Below are 21650 nucleotides of genomic sequence, written 5' to 3'. Positions count from 1 at the left end.
AACCTGCAATGTCATCCGGTGTAACGTTTGCTTCTCTGTCTCTCGCGCCCACACACGCTCTCATTTTCTCTGTCTCACACTAATACGAAGGCTGGAATCTTGTTCTAACACTGAGCACCCTGCTGGCAGGACGGGAGGGGGCGAAATGCTCGCTCATAGGCAGGACAATGATGCAGCAGCCAGCAAATTAGATATTCATGGACAAGGTGCCCAGCCAGTAGCACGGTAGCACAGTGGTTAGTACAGTTGCTTCACAGCTCCAGGGTCCCAGGTTCGATTCCCGGCTGGGTCACTGTCTGTGCGGAGTCTGCACGTTCTCCCCGTGTCTGCGTGGGTTTCCTCCGGGGCCTCCGGTTTCCTCCCACAGTCCAAAGATGTGCAGGTTAGGTGGATTGGCCATGCTAAATTGCCCTCAGTGACCAAAAAGGTTAGGAGGGGTTATTGGGTTACAGGGATAGAGTGGAAGTGTGGGGTTAAATAGGGTGCTCTTTCCAAGGGCCGGTGCAGACTCGATGGGCCAAATGGCCTCCTTCTGCACTGTAAATTCTATGGTCTATGTGGCAGGGGCAGACAGGAAGTTCACATCCCTGCCGATACCTCATGGGGTCAAAGGCCCAGCCACCATATTTAAAAGGCATTGATTTCCTGCAGTTCAGCAGCGTCAGTCTGGCTGTATGATTGGGCGCCTTAACAGTAAAACCACTGCTGGAACCTTTCAATCCACGCACACCTGGATAACCTTGACTGCTGCTACCACCTACACCTGGCCCCATGGGTGAGCAACGCCTACCCACAGGTTCTCTTCCAGATGATCTGGGAATGGCAGGAGGTCTTATCTCCCAGCAGGAGGTTCTCCCACTTCACCAAGCCAGCCCTGACCAAGGTCACAGCAGGGGGTTAGCAGCTGTGGGGCCAACAACTGAAACTGGATGCAGTGCAGAAAAAGGTTCAATGATCTGCTGTGCTCCACAATGGTAAGTGTCATGTTGTAGACCCTACACAGTGAACCTCATTCACAAATCAAGCAATGTAAATGTGAGTGGAGGGGGTTGCCAGGAAGGAGTTTGGGTTTGTGTTGTGCGTGTGGTGCGTATGTATGCGTGTGTGTGTGCGTGCATGTGCACGTGTGCATGTGCGTGTAACACTTACTGGGGGAGTGACAGTACCTGTCATAGGCCTGCATGCTGATTAATGGATTGCTGCAGGACTAAAAGAGTGAATAACACCCAAAGCAGGCAAAGACTGGTGGACAGCGTGGGCAGAGTACCTCCTGTACTCTGACTCATCGTTGTTCGACATCTGACCCACTACGGTCGTGTCATCAGCAAACTTATAGATTGAGGTGAAGCCAAATTTTGCCACACAGTCGTATGTGTGTATGTAGGGAGTATAGTAGGGGGATAAGTTTGCATCCTTGCAGGGGCCCCGGTATTGAGGACTATCCTGGAGGAGGTGTTGTTGTTTATCCTGTGGTCTATGGGTCAGGAAGGCGAGGATCCAGTTGCAAAGGGAGGAGCCAAGTCCTAGGTTTTGGAATTGTGACATCAGCTTGGCTGGGATTATGGTGTTGAAGGCGGAGCTGTAGTTAATAAATAGGAGACTGGCGTGAGAGTCCTTGTTGTCGAGATGCTCCAGGGATGAGCATAGGACCAGGGAGGTGGCATCTGCTGTGGACCGGTTTGTGCAGTATGCAAATTGCAGTGGATCAAGGCATTCTGAGAGTTTGGAGTCAATGTGTCTCATGACGAACCTCTCGAAGCACTTCATAATGATCGCTGTCAAAGCCACCGGACGGTAGTTGTTGAGGCATGTTGCCTTTTTCTTCTTTGGCACCGGTACAATGGTGGTTTTCTTGAAGCATGTGGGAACCCCGGAACGGAGTAGGGACAGGTTAAAGATGTCCGCGTAGGATCTGAATGCAGAACCAGGGACACCGTCAGGACCCGTTGCTTTCCGAGGGTTCACTTTCAAGAAGACCAATCAAACTTTGGAAGCTGTGACGGTAAAAAGGGTGTGTCCGAGGTTGCAGGGGCAGACGACAACGACATATTGGTCTCCTGCTCAAAACGATCCTGGAATGCATTGAGTTCATCAGGGAGGGGTGGCTGCTGCTGCCAGAGATCATACTCAGCTTTGTTTTGTCGCCCATTATGATGTTCTGCTCATATTTCCTATGTTCTTTCCAAATCACAAAAACGTCTGGCTTTGAAGTAATCATGCATGTGGGCCTGCTCAAGGCAAGGGCCTTCCAGAATTTTCCTTCTAGGTGCCAGAGCTGATAGGAATGTAGATTGAGAAGAAAGTAAATGTTGAATCTGCTGGCACTTCGACCGTAACATTTACTGATGAGAGAAACAAGACATCTTGTTGGAATCGGGTTTTAATGAGGGTGTCACGGGTCACTCCAGCTCCATTGCTCTGGCACCTGCAGCTGTAGCCACACCAAGCACTCACTCATGGACAGCAGCTTCGTCCTTGGCTGATGAGGCTACCGGCTCCTCCATCTCTCCATCTGGCAGTACCTTACCCATTTGCTGTGAGAGATTACGTCGGGAACAGCAGACGACAATGATCTGACAGACTCTCTGTGGTGCGTGCTGCAGTGCACCATCTGAACGGTCCAGGCAGCGATCCAATGATTTGTTTTATTGTTGACCTTGTTGAGGCACAGGCAGCATTATACCTCTCCTCTGCTTGACTTTCTCAGTTCTATACAGGTGGTCATGAACCAGGGGTGGAATTCTACCCCCCCCCCCCCATGCCGGGTGGGAGAATCGCCCGGGCGCCGCGCGAGTCCCGCCACGCCGTCCTGACGCCCGCACGTGATTCTCCCACACCCCCCACAAACCGGCACGGCGTGAATCACGGCTGGCCGCTGGGAGAGTCGCCGCTTGCCGTTGGTAATGGGCGAGCGGCGATTCTCCAGCCCGTATGGGCCGAGCAGCCTGCCCAACGCGACAGGTTCCCGTCGGCGCCATCCACACCTTGTCGCTGCCGGCGGGAATAGCACGGGAATGCTGGGGGGGCGGCCTGTAGGGGGGGGGCGAGGGGGTTCCTGCACCAGGGGGTGGGGGCTCAAAAGGGGTCTGGCCCGCGATCGGTGCCCAGCGATCAGCGGGCCGGCCTCTCTGGAGGAGGACCTCCTTTCCTCCGCTGTCCCGCAAGATCGATCCGCCATCTTCTTGCGGGGCGGCTGCGGGGAGGACGGCAACTGCGCATGCGCGGGATTGGCGCACACATCTGAAGGATTAATTTGTGGTGAGCACAGGGCAGCTGCACATTAAGAGAGTGAAATCCCGAGTGGTTTGTGAATGCCCTGGATGATCTGAGGGAGATCGTCGCCCAACATACATGCAATCAATTGTCCTGTGTGCCTGTGGAAATCCAGCATTGACACCGAGTACCACAGCTCTCGCTGCCTGGCTCTCAGAGTCTGTGGTGAATCTCACAAATTCATTATTCTGAAGAGGGCACTGGTGCTGCATCTGTGAATAGCAGACTGCAAGATGCCGCACATGTCCCCCATGGAGCCAGCAAAAGGCCCGCAGATGTAGAAGTTCAATGGAATGGCGACTTTTAAAGCTACTGACAAAGGATTGCTTCCTAGTTAACAGGAACGTAAGTCATCCTGAAGCAGCTGACATGGATAAGGAATTGAATTCCTTAATATGCGTCTCATGACGAACCTCTCGAAGCACTTTATAATGATCGCTGTCAAAGCCACCGGACGGTAGTTGTTGAGGCATGTTGCCTTTTTCTTCTTTGGCACCGGTACAATGGTGGTTTTCTTGAAGCATGTGGGAACCCCGGAACGGAGTAGGGACAGGTTAAAGATGTCCGTGTAGGATCTGAATGCAGAACCAGGGACACCGTCAGGACCGGTTGCTTTCCGAGGGTTCACTTTCAAGAAGGCCAATCAAACTTTGGAAGCTGTGACGGTAGAAAGGGTGTGTCCGAGGTTGCAGGGTCAGACGACAACGACATATTGGTCTCCTGCTCAAAACGATCCTGGAATGCATTGAGTTCATCAGGGAGGGGTGGCTGCTCCTGCCAGAGATCATCCCATTAATATGCTCATCACCTCTGACAATCTCCGCCCCTGCATGACGGGATCGCAAATCATGATCGGGCGGAGAATCAGGCGTCCGGCCGAAATCTAGGTTCACGCCGGGCACCGAACCGACTCCTATGCTCCAGCCCTCCCACCAACAGCGGGATTGGGGTTCCCATTTATGCTTGAGTGGCGATGAAATGCTGAGCTGGAAATTGAATGCACTTAACTCTCTTTGATGTGGTGTATGTTTGTAAACCTTGTGGATTCAGCACCTAGACTTATTCATCCATGAAGAAGATGAATGGAGCAAGGCTCACAGCTGCATTGTGCAAGCTGTCAACCATCAACCACAGTCAACCACCAGAAATGAACGGCTGGCTTGCAGCTAATGGATCTGATGGGTTTAAACACAGGTCTCTTTCCAGGAATGGACGTGTGGTGCTTCCAGGTAAGAGTTACAACTAATATTTTATCACTTCCCATGTCTGGAGTGCTCTCTAGTTTCCAGACAAGGGTCTTTTTTCTGTGGGGATCTGTGGAGGATCCTCCTATTTAGAGGGTCTCCATGAGAGGTCCCTATAGTTAGGGGATCCCTATGGAGGGGTCCCTTTAGTTAAGTGGTACCTATGGGGGTCTCCCTATTAAGAAGGTCCCTGGGGGGTCTCCCTATTCAGGGGTCCTGGAGGTGTTCCTTTAGTCAGGGGAGCCCTGTGGGGGACTCCCTAGTTAGAGCATGGAGGGTCAGGTTGGTTTACCCCGCTACCTGGGGGAAGGGGTGCACCCAGAATATCCGGCTGCTTTGCGAGGCAGGGAAGAAGGGGTCTGATTTATGGTGGGGGTGGTGACCCGATAACAGTGCCCGGTGTCAGTATTGGGGTGGGGTGCAGGAGGGGCTGGTGACCCTCCCATAGTATGTTCGCGAGAAGGGGGAAGGGGGGGAGGTCAGGAATTGTTTCGGGGCCTTCGGAGATCGGGGTGCCGTTTCAAAATGCCATCCCGATCTTTCGAAACACTGAGGTGTTCCGGGGAGCAGAGCTCCCCAGTGTATAAAACGGGGTTATGCGCGGCCTCGGCCACGCGTTCCCCATCCAGGCCCCTTATACACAAGTCGTGTTGAATAGCCATGTGTTCCGCGGCACTGCGAACGCCGGGAAACACATGGTTAAACGCGCTCGCGAGGAAACTTTGTCCCCTTTTCGGAGAATCGCGGCCAGAATTAATTGCAAAGGTACCATTTAATCTGGCAAAATGATTTAGCTGTAACACGATGCATAGAAAATGGGTTCCCGCTGCTTGCCGTCTGAAGCTCAATTCGTTGATCCTTCAGTCCATTACAACCTCAATTCCCTACTGTCATCTGCCCTCAGAAAGCCGATATTTATTCCCTGACAAAATTGCCTGTGCCTGCCTGACTTGTTTCCCGCTGCTAGTAGCAGCATGAGATTCCGGCCGTATGTTCCAGCTTTACCCTTTGGAGAGCCAGCTTTATTTCATCAGAGAACCCAGAGGAAAATCCAATTAGTAATTTTTTGCCATAATAAAAACGCAGAGATGGGGCCTTGTGCACCTGTTTCATCTACCTGCATCTGGCTAGGACACTGGTTCCTAAAAGCTTGCACAAAAAGATTATTTTTAAAACCATGACTACTGCAGTCGGACACACCCTAACCCAGGCTTTTAACCCTTAGATTGCCAAATGTTCATAATCTAATATATCTAAATCCTGCATTTGTTACACATTAAACTCAGTGATGTTTATAGTGGGGGGTGGGGTGAGCACAACAAATATCAAAGTGAATAGGTTGTGAACTAAAACTGTTTGCTTGACAAAGTCTTAGCCTGATTGAAGGACAGTGGCAACTCATTGAGGCTCTGAAATGAGACCACGGGACAGGCAACACCATCCTATGAAATTAGGTTAGTTAACACTTAAACAGCAGAGAGAAACTTCAGAGGAATACATGAAGCATTATTACATCGTGTGGTATAATTTCAGGGTTGCAGTGTGAGTTATAGCAAAATGCAGAAACAATAAATAGTTAAACTTAGTTTTCTGATTTCTGACCTTGTGATAACAGCACTCCTAGGGATAATACTGAACTATGCTTATGTGTAATATCACCCATTATTAGTCTGATTTCCTACTTGAATTTTGCAAGGGTAGCCTACTAAACCTCATTCCAGCAAACCTTTGGCTAACTAACTGTTCAGCCGTATGAAGAGACACAGTGATGGCAAAACAAGCCCTTCTAATGACTCACTGAGGTACTGCATACAACATTTCCAGCAGGATACATTAACCTGCTTCCCAGGGGCAAAAGTGGTATTCCAATCATCCGATAACCTTAATAATTCACAGCACTGCAATATTCTGTGCACTTATTCGCCTAGTTAGTCACCAAAGGCTGCAAGTATCAATACCATTGAACAAGCATCCTAAAGGAGTAATGTGAGATTGAGCTGTATATGACAGAAAGAGCAAAGACTTCTCCCTCTTTAAATGACAGCAATACAAAATCAAATACAGCACATAATCTTTACAACAAAACCATAATTCAGTTTGAATGAAATCATAGTATGGTTAGAGACTAATAACCAATCGTATAGAGTAATTAATATTATGCTGGCAAATTGTTTTGTGACTCCCATTACCAGACACAGATGTTTTTCTATGTTCATGTAGAGTATTAGGTCAGTGTCTATGGTGGCAGAGTTTACTGAGTTCCTAGTTTGACATGAAATACAAAATGTACCTGGCTAGATTGAAAGCATCATCGATCAGACCTGCTCGGTTACCAACTGAGATCACCTGTCAGGATTAACCAGACAAAGAAACTATTTAGCACAGGAAAACGCACCAAACATGTTTGTGTTTAAAACAAGGGTGTGATTCTAATGCCCCGTTGTTCACTTCACAACTCCCATTATTCAGCCCCTAAGCGGGGTTCGGGCCGGGCACCAAAATAATCGCAAACCTCCCGACTTGTGGCACCCTGCATAATCTGGTTCGTTCCCTCGCTGGATGTGAACCAGGTTCACATATTTCATTTAGTCTCTAAACTCATTCAAATATGCTCAGTCGGTTCGAAGTTGGAGTTTCTCAGCTTCCAAACGAATCAATACTGGTTTCCACAGGCCATTATGGGGGGTGGTCAAGGAAGCCATTGGGGTGCCTGGGTCGATCCCAGGGGGCATTGCCAGGATGTCAAGGGGCACTTGCAAAGGGCAGGACCTGAGAGGGGTCATGTCCATGAAAGGGTGGGGGATTATGGAGGAGGGGGGTGGAATTGAAGGGGACACATGAAGGGGGGGCCTGAAGGGGCACATTAAGTGGGCATGGCCTGAAGGGGGTGCATGAAGGGGTGGTGCCTGAGGGGGGTACATTTCGGGCATGGCTTGAAAGGAACGCATGAGAGGTGGCATGTCTGGGGGGGGGGGGCTGAAGGGGATGTAGGAAGGGGCTGGGCCTGAAGGAGCTGCTGAAAGGGGGTGAATCTTAAAGGGGGGTCCCTTGGCAACTCCAAAGCAGAGTATCCCTTACTTGGGAGCGGGTGGCCCAATGCCATGTCTGTGGTGGTGGTGGAGGGGGGGTGGGGGTCGCAGTGTCTCTGGGTGATGGGTATGGAGAACCTTAAACTTAACTTGGAGATCAGGCATCCTTTTTAAAGGGATCTCTGAGGTCCAGGTTTTGCCGGCATCTTTTGGTCCCCACTCTAGAAAAAATTTCATGTGGGGGATTCAGTGAGAATTTCCCCAAAAAATGAAATTACACTTAGGGCGCGATCCGACGGCCATGCTGAGCCAGAAAAGCAGCACGCCGTGGTGAAGCGTGGCCATTGAAAGCCAGGAAAGCCCGCTCCGAGGATCTACCCAGCTCGCAACGCCTCACAAGATGCAACACGACCTCACGAGACGTTGCGATGTGAATCCCAGTAAGCCTCACTCTAATGTGTAGATTCCCAAGGTACCTGAGGCTTTGGGGTTCAATTCCTTCGCCTCAGAGACCGCATGCGAACACCGTTCAGCACAAATGGAGACCAGACGGAACGGCACTCGTGAGGGTCTCCCAGGGAATTTTAGATGGTAATGGTCGTGGGTTTGGTACGTGCCATCTAAGAAACCTTGGTGAGTTACTGCAGTGCATCTTGTAGATGGTATACAAAGCTGCCACTGTTCGTCGGTGGTAGTGGGTTTGAATCTTTGTGGAAGGGGAAGCAATCAAGTGGGCTGCTTTGTCCTGGATGTTGTCGAGCTACTTGAGTGTTGTTGGAGCTGCACTCATCCAGGCAAGTGGAGAGTATTCCATTACACTCCTGACTTGTGCCTTGTAGATGGTGGGCAGGCTTTAGGGGGTTAGGAGGTGGGTTACTCGACGTAGGATTCCTAGCCTTTGACTTGCCCTACTGTAGCTACTGTATTAATGTGGCTAGTCCAGGTCAGTTTCTGATCAATGATAACCCCCCAGATGTTAATTAAGCTTGGGTTGGGGGGCAGGTGGGGGATTGCTTCGGGGGCCTCAGAGATCAGGACATCATCTAAAAATGGCGGCCCGATCTCTCGCTACAATGGGGAATTCCAGCGAGCGGAGATCCGCACTGGACAAAATGGGGCTATGTGCTGCCTTGGCCGAGTGTTCCCCAATCAAGCCCCATTTGTCAACGCAAGTCGCGCTGAATAGTCATGTGTTTCGCAGCATTGTGAGCGCTGGGAAACACACGGCTAAACATGCTCGCTAGGGCACTTTGTTCCCTTTTGGGAGAATCGCACCCAGCGTCATATTTTGGGAGAATCTTCCCCGATATATGAGACACAAAGAATGCATACTGTTTACCTCAGGATTAGTCATGAGCTGCTCAATTAACAATCTCCAGTTCCTCAAATCGTAGTTAACCCTAAAGTAGCCAGTCTGATTCAGGTTTCCTAAAAGCCAACTACTGTTATCCAGGAAGTTGGTTCTGTGATGTTCTGTGAAATAGAAAGGAGGCTAAAGGTTAATTCATTCAAAATCAGCATTCAGATTTATTGCATTTGCTATAGAATTGCTTCTGTGATGCTGGTACTTCTTGTATGAATTGAAGGAATCAAGAAAACAAACTTGTGAAGTGTGGTCATTGTGGTAATTTGCGAAATGCAGTAGCCAGTTTGTGCACAACAAGATCCCTCGAACAACAATATAATAATGACAAGATAATTTATTTTTTAGTGATGTTGGTTGAGGGATAAATATTGCCCAAGACACCAGGGGACACCAAGCAACCTCCACCCCCCCCCCCCCCCCGCCATGACTGACATGCAGAGAGTGAAGGTGAAACATATCGGGCAGGGCGTTCCCCACCCAGAGAGTGGGCTAGCAACCCATTCCCACCGACTCTCAGAAGGGGGGGGGGGGGGAGGCCGAGCGTGGGCCGTCACAGCATCAGGGGGCAAGCCAGTGGAAAAGAGAGGGCTGGAATTCCCAGATCGTGGTGGGGAGGGTGCCCAAAATCTGAAGGGGCCTCCAACCCCCTTCAGCCCAAGGTGGAAAAATATTTTTTTTCCCACGCGGCTCTGACCTGCTCCCGCCAACCTAAAGATTGAGGCTGAGCAGGAAACCCCCCTGAAGTGGCCATGAAGTGGCAGGTTAAGGGCCATATGTGGCAGCACGGTAGCATTGTGGATAGCACAATTGCTTCACAGCTCCAGGGTCCCAGGTTCAATTCCAGCTTGGGTCACTGTCTGTGCGGAGTCTGCACATCCTCCCCGTGTGTGCGTGGGTTTCCTCCGGGTGCTCCGGTTTCCTCCCACAGTCCAAAGATGTGCAGGTTAGGTGGATTGGCCATGATAAATTGCCCTTAGTGTCCAAAATTGCCCTTAGTGTTGGGTGGGGTTACTGGGTTATAGGGATAGGGTGGAGGTGTTGACCTTGGGTAGGATGCTCCTTCCAAGAGCCGGTGCAGACTTGATGGGCCAAATGGCCTCCTTCTGCACTGTAATTTCTATGATATGGGGGAAAGGGCAGGTTTCCTGCCTGAGGCCCTGCCCACAACACTGTGAAATTACATCTGATTCAGGGTGGGCGAGATCCCAGAAGGAATCCCATCCATGCAAATTAATGCTCTCCCCCCCTCCCCCCACCTCAGATCCCACTCTGGGGTGGGGGTGTGAATCATTTTGAATGAATATTTCAAACATCTTTGAGCAGTTTTCATCAATGTGGTAGCACAGCACCTTTAAGGAGGCAGGGGAGATTGCATGGATTTCCCGTATTACGTGACAGAGTGCATCAAAAAAGGCGCCACTGAGCTCCAAAGTGTGGTTGAAGGGGAGGTCAATCAAGTATGGGGTGGTGTGGCTGTGTGTTGCGCGGCAGGAGCAACAGGCACAGCAGAGAACCAGACACGATCCTCAGGACTGGACCGAAGTCAAAGGATTGGGAAAAGTTATTTGAAGCGTCAACCCAAGTCTGTGGTGGACTTCTATCGTTGTGTGGAGGGACTATCCCCAAGAGACCTGCCATGTTTGGGAGTTTTTGTGTTTCCGATGCAATCACGGGGGTCACATTCAAGCATGTTGTCACTCTAGGCACAGCGCGCCAATGCGAATAAAAACAACAGCAGCAGTCCACAACACAATGAACATAGTAGAAAAGAGCTCTGAAGAGGAGCATGCAATGTATTGGTTAGATGCAGTCCAGTTGGATATGACAGCCCCAACTGAAATTGTCATAAGGGTAAATGGCATACCCCTCAAAATGGAAGGCAACACCTGGGCTTTGGCGCCGTTTGTGGGTGAGCAGACTCACAAATATATCCATGATAGAACTCAACACTTAAGTTTGAACAGCTTCATAGCCAAGCTTTCCACTTACACTGGAGAAACCTTGAAAATCCTTGGAACCACCAACACACTCAGTGGTGGATAAAGAGTAAGAGGCCAATCTGTCCTTGGTTTTCATGGAAAGCCACAGGCCCAGTCTGATGGGAAGAGTCTGGTTACAGAAGATTAGGCTCAATTGGCTGGAAATTTTTACAATTACAAAAGGCATTTTTCAAGAGGTCCTGAGGAGATATGAGGGCATTTTCCACAAGGAACTCGGCCGGATCAAAGGTATTAGAGCCAAATTCTACGTCAATCTGTATTTGACGCAGGAGTCCTCTAGAGCCAGACCAGTGCCCTATGCCCTGCATCAGAGGATTGAAACTCAGTTTAATAGATTAGAAGAACTGGGCATAATATACCGGTTCAGTTCTCCAAGTGGGTGGCCCCCATAGTTCCTGTTCTCAAACCATATCGTCCGATAGGAATTTGACCAAAAATCAGGCTGCCCAGTTGGACAGGTACCCAATTCTCCGGGGAGGGGGGCCTTCTAAATTGGATCTCAGCAATGCTGACCTTCAATTAGAACTGGACGAAGAATCCCAGAAGTTTGCCACAATAAATATCCACGAAGACCATCTTCAGTACGCAAGACTACCATTCGGTATCACTTCAGCCTCCACTATTTTCCAGCATGAAACGGAAACCATCCTCCAAGGAATTTCCAAAATAATGGTCTAGCTCCACAACATTCCAGTCACCGGCACCACCCATGAAGAGCACGTGTTTAGCCTGGAGGAAGTGTTAAGAAGGTTTCAGGACATGGGGGTTCATCTCAAACGCGGAAAATGTACTTTCGAGGCATCAGAAGTGACGTATCTGGGATCTTCCGCTGATGTGACAGGGCATACAAAGGTGAAAGTGTTGGCACACAGCGTCGTCTGATGGTCAGGCATAAATAAAACCGTTGAATAATTGGTACACGGCAGTCCCTGCCACCATCGGTCATTCTCGACCCTTGGGAATAGCCAGGTCGTTCGTGGACCCAGGTTCACGTTGACTTCGCGGGCCCTTTAATGGGCAGGATATTTTTAGCTTTGGTGTATGCCTACTAAGTGGCTGTCTATACAGCAGATGGGGACCATGCTCTCGGCGGCCATGGTGGATGCCTTGGGCTAAGTGTAGCTACTCATGGACTTCAGGAGTCCATTGTGTCTGACTGTTTACAGCCAACGACTTCCAGACTTTTGTCTGAGCTAATGGCACACGACACACTAGGACGGCCCTGTGCCATCCTGAGTCTAACTGTTTAGCAGAGAGTGCTTTCAAACGTTCAAGAATGCAATGCAGAAACAGTTTGACACACTGCTATGCCAACAGTTGGCAAATTTTTTATTGTCGCACTGTCCAACGCCCCACACCACCATGGGGGTGACAGCTGCTGAGCTGCTCATGGGCCGTTGCCCCAGAATCGTTTGGATCCCATGTTTCTGACTTTGGCGGGGAGGATGGAAGCACGTCAGGCCTCCCAGAGAAGAGAAATCAGGCTGCGCAGAAGGATGACACACCATTCTGGGCGGGGGACCGTTTTTCGTTTGTAACTTTACTTCGGCGTCGCCTTGGCTAGCTGGATGGATTGTGGCCCAGTAAGGATGTGTCAGACATGGTCAATGTAAATGGAAGGACTGTCAAGAAGCACATGGACCACGTGAGGAGTCAGGGGCTGACAACCACAAATTTGATACTAACAAGTTCCACTGGTGTTATCGACAGTCCTGTAAATGTTTCTGGCCAAAGGGAGTCGAGGACTCCCGAATCCACTCAGCCAGCTGCACCTGTGGAAGCCGGCGAGACCAGCTCTCCTGTCATTGAGGCGGTGCCTCCTGAAATGTCAACGGCTGCTGACAACTGGACCGCCTTGAAGGATGCTGAGCCTGTGGGTGGACTGCGGAGGTCCAGGAGTACTTGCAGGTCTCCAGACCGATTAATTTTTTGATGGACTCCCAATCCCCTGTTGTTTTTTCTCTTGTACATAAACCGTGTGCATAGTTTTTGTGTAGCATGGTGTAAGGGACTTAAGGGGGAGAACGATGTGGTAGCGTGACCCCTTTAAGGGGGCAGGCTTGATGCGCCACGTGACTGGCCCGGGGCTAATTGCGCAGGAACGCGCGAACCCCGGCCAATAGGGGTTTTTTGCGGGTCCCTGGGAGCAGAACCCTGGGCAGTGTGCACCCTGGAGCCGAAGGGATTAGACCTGTTTTCTTGTGCCTGTTACGTACCTGCCTTTGCCTTTCCTAAATAAATCCCTTTGTTAACTACTGGGAGCCGCCAGTTTCTGTGTCGAGCACCACAATGTTACCCAATTATCACAACCTTTTCACTTGAACCCAAATGTGAGGCTCTTCAATATGATGGCAAAGAGTAATATGGGATGGGAGGCTGAATACAGATCACATCATAATAAAATAAATAAGTAATTCCATAAACTGTTGAAGGGTTATCAACCAGTTTATGTAGTTAATAGCCGTGGGCAGATCTTGCCAGATTTGGAAAGCAGATCGCCCTCTGTGCCGAACAGTTCTGTGATTCTGTGACAAATAACAAGCCTTTGCATATTGAAATACTGGAGTCATTTTTAACTGGGTGTTCGAGGTGCACAGGAATATTTGGAGTTCAGCGAGAGACCTTGATCATTTTAATACCTGAGCCGCACTCCAATAAAACAGGAAATATCACCCACTTCAAACCATCAGCACTGACGGCAAGACAATAATAATCAGGTTGGGTACCTGAGGGCACTGGGGATCCAAGGAATGGCCCCATTATAATGTCAACGGAAAGGAGGAAGGAGGCTGGGAAGCCAATAATGCAATCGAGAAGGAGATGCAAAGCTGAGGTTGTGTCGGTTCAAGGACTCCATGCAGGGATGAGGGGAGCATTCCTACTCGTATTGCTTTCCAAACATTCCACAGAATAGTTACTTTTTTGAAACCTCACTGCGACCCCCTTCTGACAACTCTGCATCCCCTGCCATAGTTTGACTGTTGGGGAGCCACAACATTTCATTGAAAAACAGGATGGCCGCTGCTGCTTCTCAGCTAAGTTAAGATGGTGCCATGTGTATGGATCAGGATTTCTGTTGCATTCTTCTCACTATCGAGAAACGGTGGACAGAATTATCCAGCCCTTCTCACCAACGGGATCTTCCGGTCCCACCGAATGTGACCTCCCACAGCGGGTTCACTGTTAGCGGATCAGGCAAAAACCATCGACATCGGCGGGATGGGAAAGTCCCACCAGAGTGTTCATGTTTCAAGTCCAATGTGACACTTTCCAAAGAAGCAGCCGTAGTATTTTGCTTTAACTTTTAGATCTTATTTGCCTTCACCACAAAGTTAATCAGTCCAAGTAATAAATAGCTTTGATTCTAATTCATGATCATATTAAGCATGCACAACAGACCATAGTCTGACTTGATTACACTCATATAAAGGCACTTTGATTTTACAACTTCATAACACTTGGGAAACACAGAAAGTAAAACGGAGGATAATGTGTCGTTTGCTCCACTTAAGAAGTAAAATACATAATTTCAACATCAAAATTCTGCAGTAATAGTTTAACAAGAACGTGAGCCTGAAGTTTAGTAAGTTCAAACAATATATTAATAAATTGTGGCAATACCTGTTTTGTTATTAATCCATATCATTGTCTCAGATAAGATATGGCTTAAGTTTCCTACCACAACAGTTAGAGGAATTTCCCACAAATAGCTAGAAAAGTAAAACACAGGAGGATAGAAATTACTGTCAGAGATATTATTCTACAAACATGTCACCCACTCATATCCTGTTCACACAGTAACATCACCGACAATAACTCCCAGCCCTAAGATCTGTTATATAAATAGCCTGTGAGACAAACAGAAGAGATGCTTTCAGACATCAAACAGATAAATTATGGTTAATTTGATTATACTTTTCAAATGAGGCGCATTGTGCCCTTGTTTCAAGGTTAATTAGTGTCCAAATTTTACTTCTTAAAGCAAACCTGGGAGCTGTGAAAAATTTGGATTACCATACAATAGTCACCAGAGAGGAAAGACGTGAGGTGGCTTTCATAAGGATTTGGCTTTTGTTTTTAATTCAATTTGGTATTAGGTGTTTGATCCTTGCTCCAGGATGTTTTTTCAATAACACACCATTCCAAACTCCAATATGCTAGCTGTAAAATTCCAATTAACTTTTCAATCCCACCACTACACAAGGCAATTTCTGATCTGACTATGGATTTTACAAAACACACATCCACAGCAAATGCAGCACATTAACTGGCTCGCTAAACTGAAAATAATAACTGGGCTGTAAGTGCAAATGATCGTTTTCTGAAACAGATTGCACGAAGAATTGAACACTTTTCAAACATTAGACAGCGTACTTGCTGAATTCAAGGCCAATTAATAATTTATTTTTTTCTTTAACTTTGTGTCAGATCTTGTGCACTCTGGTGTGAATGAACACGTTGGCTTTCCTCGATATCAAAAAAGCTAATATCAAAAAGCAAGACAAATTGGAAGTGGAAATGTCAGTATTTACTTGTCATTGAAGCACAGAAATGCTAACGGTTGTCAATGGATTGGGAAAAAAAATTACAGGGTGTACATTTAACCTGTTCTGTTTTGCATTTGTGTGGAATGGACATAAATAATCTATAAAATTTGACTAGGTTCAGCATCCACACGGTGGGAGAAGTTTTCCTGGTAACTTTGAGGCGGGTTTGCAGTGTTTGGGCTGGGGAAATGGCAGAGAATGTGTCTGGCTGACTCCCTGTCATGTCCCTGCCTCCTCGCATTTACGCTGGAAGCAACTTCAGAACGGTAATCTGCCTGGCAGAAACCAATTGAAGTAATTACGGAGGCAATTAGTGGGTATTTTTAAAAAGCTGAAGAATTTTGCAGGAACGCACAGCACCCTCCTCTTCACCCCTCTACCCACAGGAGATGAGTGCAGAGCGGGTGGTCAGATATAGAGACCACTCAGTGGTCTCCATGACAATCCTTGGGGCACTTGGCAGGAAAATGTTTGCAATTGTTTATTTGTCAGCTGTTGGGCATGAGGAATTGGGTACCGGTCCCATCAGCAGTATGCTGCCTCCATGTGGTGCCACCCTCTACGCCTCCATTCAGCAAGACCCAAGCGTGCACCATAGGCCTGCCAGCCACCCTTCACTTCAGGCTCTATGATTGGTCCTCCCAGGTCTTCAGGCCTTCGTATGTCTCCACTTGGGTCGGCAGGCCTGGAGGCAGTTTCCTAATTGGCCACCTCTGGGAAGACTGCACCTGATGTCTGTGAACAGGATCCAAGCCACTTGGTGATGGCAAAACCAAAGAGACAGAACTTTTCTTTATTGAGACAGTTTATTGACTTGTTCAGTCTCTCACACCCAGGGCGGGATGCTCCGACCCCCCGCCGGGTCGGAGAATCGCCGGGGGCTGGCGTGAATCCGCCCCCGCCGGGTGCCGAATTCTCCAGCACTGGATATTCGGCGGGGGCGGGAATCGCGCCGCGCCTGTTGGCGGGCCCCCCCGGCGATTCTCCGGCCTGCGATGGGCCGAAGTCCCGCCGCTGTCAGCCCACGCCAGCCGGCATGGATTGAACCACCTTTGGGACGGCGGGACACGGCGGCGCGGGCGGGCTCCGGGGTCCTGGGGGGGGCACGGGGTGATCTGGCCCCAGGGGGTGCCCCCACAGTGGCCTGGCCCACGATCGGGGCCAACGATCCACAGGCGGGCCTGTGCCGTGGGGGCACTCCTTTCCTTCCACCTTCGCCATGGTCTCCACCATGGCGCAGGCGGAAGAGACCCCCTCCACTGTGCATGCGCGGGGATGCCGTGAGCGGCAGCTGACGCTCCCGCGCATGCGTCGCCCGGCAAAGTCAGTTTTGCGCCAGCTGGCGGGGCACCAAAGGCCTTTCCCGCCAGCTGGCGCGGCGGAAATCAGTCTGGCGCGGGCCTAGCCCCTCACGGTGAGGGCTCGGCCACTCAAGATGCGGAGACTTCCGCACCTTTGGGGCGGCACAATGCCGGACTGATTTGCGCTGTTTTTGGCGCCGGTCGGTGGACATCACGCCGATATCGGAGAATCCCGCCCCTGATGTCAAGCTTGTGACTTGAAGGGGAAAATTCAGCCAATTATCTCATTCCCCAATAGCAATAATAATAACCACTTATTGTCACAAGTAGGCTTCAATGAAGTTACTGTGCAAAGCCCCTAGTCGCCACATTCCGGTGCCTGTTCGGGGAGGCCGGTAAGGGAATTGAACCCGCGCTGCTGGCCTTGTTCTGCATTACAAGCCAGTTGTTTAGCCCACTGTGCTAAACCAGCCCCTATTGTATAAATAGCAATATCTGCTTTTCCACCATGTGTCTAATTTTCTTTCCAACTCTCCGCGCATGTAAATTGAATCTAAAACTGTTACCTGTTGTTTGAGAAAGCTGGGTTAACAGATTTTGTAGTGAGATCATAGATGAAGTGTTCTTGGTTGATTGTTAAAATATCAACACTGCTCGCATTCCTAACAATGGTGACAACAGGATACCCCATCTGTAATGTCCAACCGTCCATAACTTCTTTCATGTTTATGTTTTTTCCAATTTTCTGCAATGTCTATATAAAGGCAAAATATTGGTATCCGAGGGACCACAGATGGTTTTTCAGCTCAAAGCAACCTTAACAGTACTAGGTCATTCAATACCCATTATAGTCACACATGTACAATCGCTAAACTTTCCACTTGCATGGCTGTAGTGAAATACGGAATCTCTCACACTATACTGGTATTCTCGTCAACCAGAAATATTATATATTGCCAGTGAGGAGTTATAACTGGATTACATTTAAATAGGTTTACCTGGTATACAACAATGACTGCTTGTATGTATATATATATAAAAATATATATATACAGTGCCTTCAACATAATAAAACATCACAAGGTATTTCAAGGAACATTATGAAGCAAAATTGGACACCAAGCCACATTAAGAATTTTAGGGTAGATGGACATAAAACTGGCCAAAGAGGTGAGTTTTAAGGAGTATCTTAAAGGAACAGATAAAGAAAGGCTTAGGCAGGTAATTCCAGATTTTAGGACCTAGGTAGTTGAAGGCATGGCCACAAATGGTGGAGCAATTGTAACAGTCTGTGCGGAGTCTGCACATCCTCCCCGTGTGTGCGTGGGTTTCCTCCAGGTTCTCCGCTTTCCTCCCACAGTCCAAAGATGTGCAGGTTAGGTGGATTGGCCATGATAAATTGCCCTGAGTATTCAAAATTGCCCTCAGTGTTGGGTGGGTAACTGGGTTATGGGGATAGGGTGGAGGTGTTGACCTTGGATAGGGTGCTCTTTCCAAGAGCCGGTGCAGACTCGATGGGCCGAATGGCCTCCTTCTGCATTGTAAATTTTATGGAAAAAAAACAGGGAATGCCCAAGGGATCAGGATTAAGGGTTGAATTCTCCCACCTTGCCCATGGTGGGCAGGAGCGTAGAATCTCGTGGGAGACAAATAGGTGAAAACCTGCCAGCGTAAAATAATGTTGCAATTCTCCCAATGGCAGGTTAATGGCAGGCCGGTCTTCTTGCTGGCTGATGGCATGAACGCCTTTTGCATTCATTTGCATCTCATGAATGCTAATTAGAACAGCTGCCCATCGACTTCCGGGTGCGGCGATGACCAGCTAAGTCGCACGTTTCGGCAGCTCCCGGTGGAACGGACGTTTGGGCTCTTAATAAGAGCCCCAACGGCAATTTTAACGGCTAGAAGCACTGTGCGTTAAACCAGAAGGGAATCCCCCCTGGAAACGGATGGAAAAAGGAGAGGGAAGTGGCCAGATTGCAGTAGATCCTATGGAGCAGCGGCAAGGAAGGCAAGCAAGAACCAAGATGGCGACGGAAGGTGGCAGTTTAACATGGGGCCCTGAACAACAAGAGTTTTTGAAATGTTGCGTGGAAGAACTTAAAAAGGAAATGAAGAAGGAGCTGTTGGCCCCGATATTACAGGCGATCGAAGGGCTAAAGGATGAGCAAAAGACCCAGGAGCGGGAGCTTCGGGTCGTGAAGGCAAAGGCTGCCGAGAACGAGGACGATATACAGGGCCTGGTGGTGAAGACGGAAATGCATGAGGCACACCATAAACGATGTGTGGAAAGACTGGAGGTGCTGGAGAATAACGCGAGGAGGAATAATTTAAGGATTCTTGGTCTTCCTGAAGGTGCAGAAGGAGCGGACGTCAGGGCATATGTGAGCACGATGCTGCACTCGTTAATGGGAGCGGACGCCCCGGCGGGTCCGCTGGAGGTGGAGGGAGCATACCGAGTGATGGCGCGAGGACCGAGAGCAGGAGAAATTCCTAGAGCCATAGTGGTGAGATTCCTCCGTTTTAAGGACAGAGAGGTGGTCCTTAGATGGGCAAGGAAAACTCGGAGCAGTAGGTGGGAGAACGCGGTGATCCGCGTATATCAAGACTGGAGTGCGGAGGTGGCGAGAAGGAGGGCGAGCTTTAATCGGGCCAAGGCGGTGCTTCACAAAAAGAAGATAAAATTTGGAATGCTGCAACCGGCAAGACTGTGGGTCACATATCAAGGGAGGCACCACTACTTTGAGACGGCGGATGAGGCGTGGACTTTTATTGTGGAAGAAAAACTGGAATAAGCGGGTTATTAAAAAAGAACGTTTGAAACAAAGTGGCGGGGCGAGTATGGGGGGGCGAAGAGGGGGTAAAAGGGGGGGGAAAGATGAGTTTTATGTTATTAATCCTGCGATGCGGTAACTTTTCTCTCTTCCACAGGTGGTGGCGGAGGGAGGAAGGGAGGTGGAGGAGATGGGGCATTGGCCATGAGGGGCGGGGCCAAAAGGGATTTGTTCCCGCGCTATGATAATCATGGCGGGAATAGGGAAGCAGGAAGGAGGGGGCGTCGCACGGTGCGAGCCGAGGTCACGGGGGGAAGCCGAGGTCGGCCAGAGTTTGCTGACTTCTGGGAGCAACATGGGGGGTGTAACTACGCTAGTGGGGGGTCTAGCGGGGGGGTGGGAGGGGGGAGTTACTGGGTTGCTGCTGCTGGGGAGAGGGGGGAGCCGGAATGGGGTGGGGTGGGCGGGGGGGCACCGCCTGGGGGGGGACACAGCTGCGTGGGAACCGGGTGAGGAGCTGGAAAAAGGGGATGGCTAATCGACAAGGGGGGGGGGGGGTAAAAAGCCCCCCAACCCAGTTGATCACGTGGAATGTGAGAGGGCTGAACGGGCCGATAAAGAGGGCATGAGCACTCGCACACCTTAAGAAACTTAAGGCAGACGTGGTTATGTTACAAGAGACACACTTGAAACTTATAGACCAGGTTAGACTACGCAAAGGATGGGTGGGGCAGGTGTTTCATTCGGGGCTAGATGCGAAAAACAGGGGGGTGGCTATACTAGTGGGGAAGCGGGTTATGTTTGAGGCAAAGACCATAGTGGCGGATAGCGGGGGCAGATACGTGATGGTGAGTGGCAAATTACAGGGGGAGGCGGTGGTCTTGGTAAACGTATATGCCCCGAACTGGGATGATGCCAATTTTATGAGGCGCATGCTAGGACGCATCCCGGACCTAGAGGTGGGAAAGTTGGTAATGGGGGGAGATTTTAATACGGTGCTGGAGCCAGGGCTGGACAGATCGAGGTCCAGGACTGGAAGGAGGCCGGCTACAGCCAAGGTGCTTAAAGATTTTATGGAGCAGATGGGAGGAGTAGACCCGTGGAGATTTAGTAGACCTAGGAGTAAGGAGTTTTCGTTTTTCTCCTATGTCCACAAAGTTTATTCGCGAATAGACTTTTTTGTTTTGGGAAGGGCGTTGATCCCGAAGGTGAGTGGGACGGAGTATACGGCTATAGCCATTTCGGATCACGCTCCACATTGGGTAGACTTGGAGATAGGGGAGGAAACAGAAGGGCGTCCACCCTGGAGAATGGACATGGGACTAATGGCAGATGAAGGGGTGTGTCTAAGGGTGAGGGGGTGCATTGAAAAATACTTGGAACTCAATGATAACGGGGAGGTCCAGGTGGGAGTGGTCTGGGAGGCGCTGAAGGCAGTGGTTAGAGGGGAGCTGATATTAATAAGGGCACATAAAGGAAAGCAGGAGAGTAGGGAACGGGAGCGGTTGCTGCAAGAACTTCTGAGGGTGGACAGGCAATATGCGGAGGCACCGGAGGAGGGACTGTACAGGGAAAGGCAAAGAATTTGATTTGCTGACAACGGGTACTGCAGAAGCACAGTGGAGGAAGGCACAGGGTGTACAGTATGAGTATGGGGAGAAGGCGAGCAGGTTGCTGGCCCATCAATTGAGGAAAAGAGGAGCAGCGAGGGAAATAGGGGGAGTGAGGGATGAGGAAGGAGAGATAGAGCGGGGAGCGGAGAGAGTGAATGGAGTGTTCAAGGCATTCTATAAAAGATTATACGAAGCTCAGCCCCTGGATGGGAAGGAGAGAATGATGTGCTTCCTGGACCGGCTGGAATTTCCTAAGGTGGAGGAGCAGGAGAGGGTGGGACTGGGAGCACAGATCGAGATAGAGGAAGTAGTGAAAGGAATTAGGAGTATGCAGGAGATTTGGCTTTGGAGATGAGTATATTAGATGGGTACAGCTGCTGTATAGGGCCCCGATGGCGAGCGTGGTCACGAATGGACGGGGGTCTGTGTATTTTCGGCTCCATAGAGGGACGAGGCAGGGATGTCCTCTGTCCCCATTATTGTTTGCACTGGCGATTGAGCCC

The 21650-nt window shown here is 49.7% G+C and overlaps 1 protein-coding gene across 1 annotated transcript in view; it reads right to left on the bottom strand.

The window, feature by feature from the left end:
• LOC140396468 (thyrotropin-releasing hormone-degrading ectoenzyme-like) overlaps positions 1-21650 on the bottom strand; it is a 172525-nt gene that overhangs the window by 20481 nt on the left and 130394 nt on the right. The window contains exons 9-12 of the mRNA XM_072485115.1: positions 17327-17514; positions 14534-14622; positions 8886-9019; positions 6808-6863 (exon numbers count right to left, since the gene is read on the bottom strand). Coding sequence (XP_072341216.1) covers positions 6808-6863; positions 8886-9019; positions 14534-14622; positions 17327-17514 — 467 coding nt within the window. The remainder of the gene's footprint in view (positions 1-6807; positions 6864-8885; positions 9020-14533; positions 14623-17326; positions 17515-21650) is intronic.

This window comes from Scyliorhinus torazame, chromosome 19 (assembly GCF_047496885.1).
Source record: "Scyliorhinus torazame isolate Kashiwa2021f chromosome 19, sScyTor2.1, whole genome shotgun sequence".
NCBI classification, from domain to species: Eukaryota; Metazoa; Chordata; class Chondrichthyes; order Carcharhiniformes; family Scyliorhinidae; genus Scyliorhinus; species Scyliorhinus torazame.
Note: the sequence above shows the minus strand (reverse complement) of the source record. Positions and strands in the feature narration are given on the sequence as shown.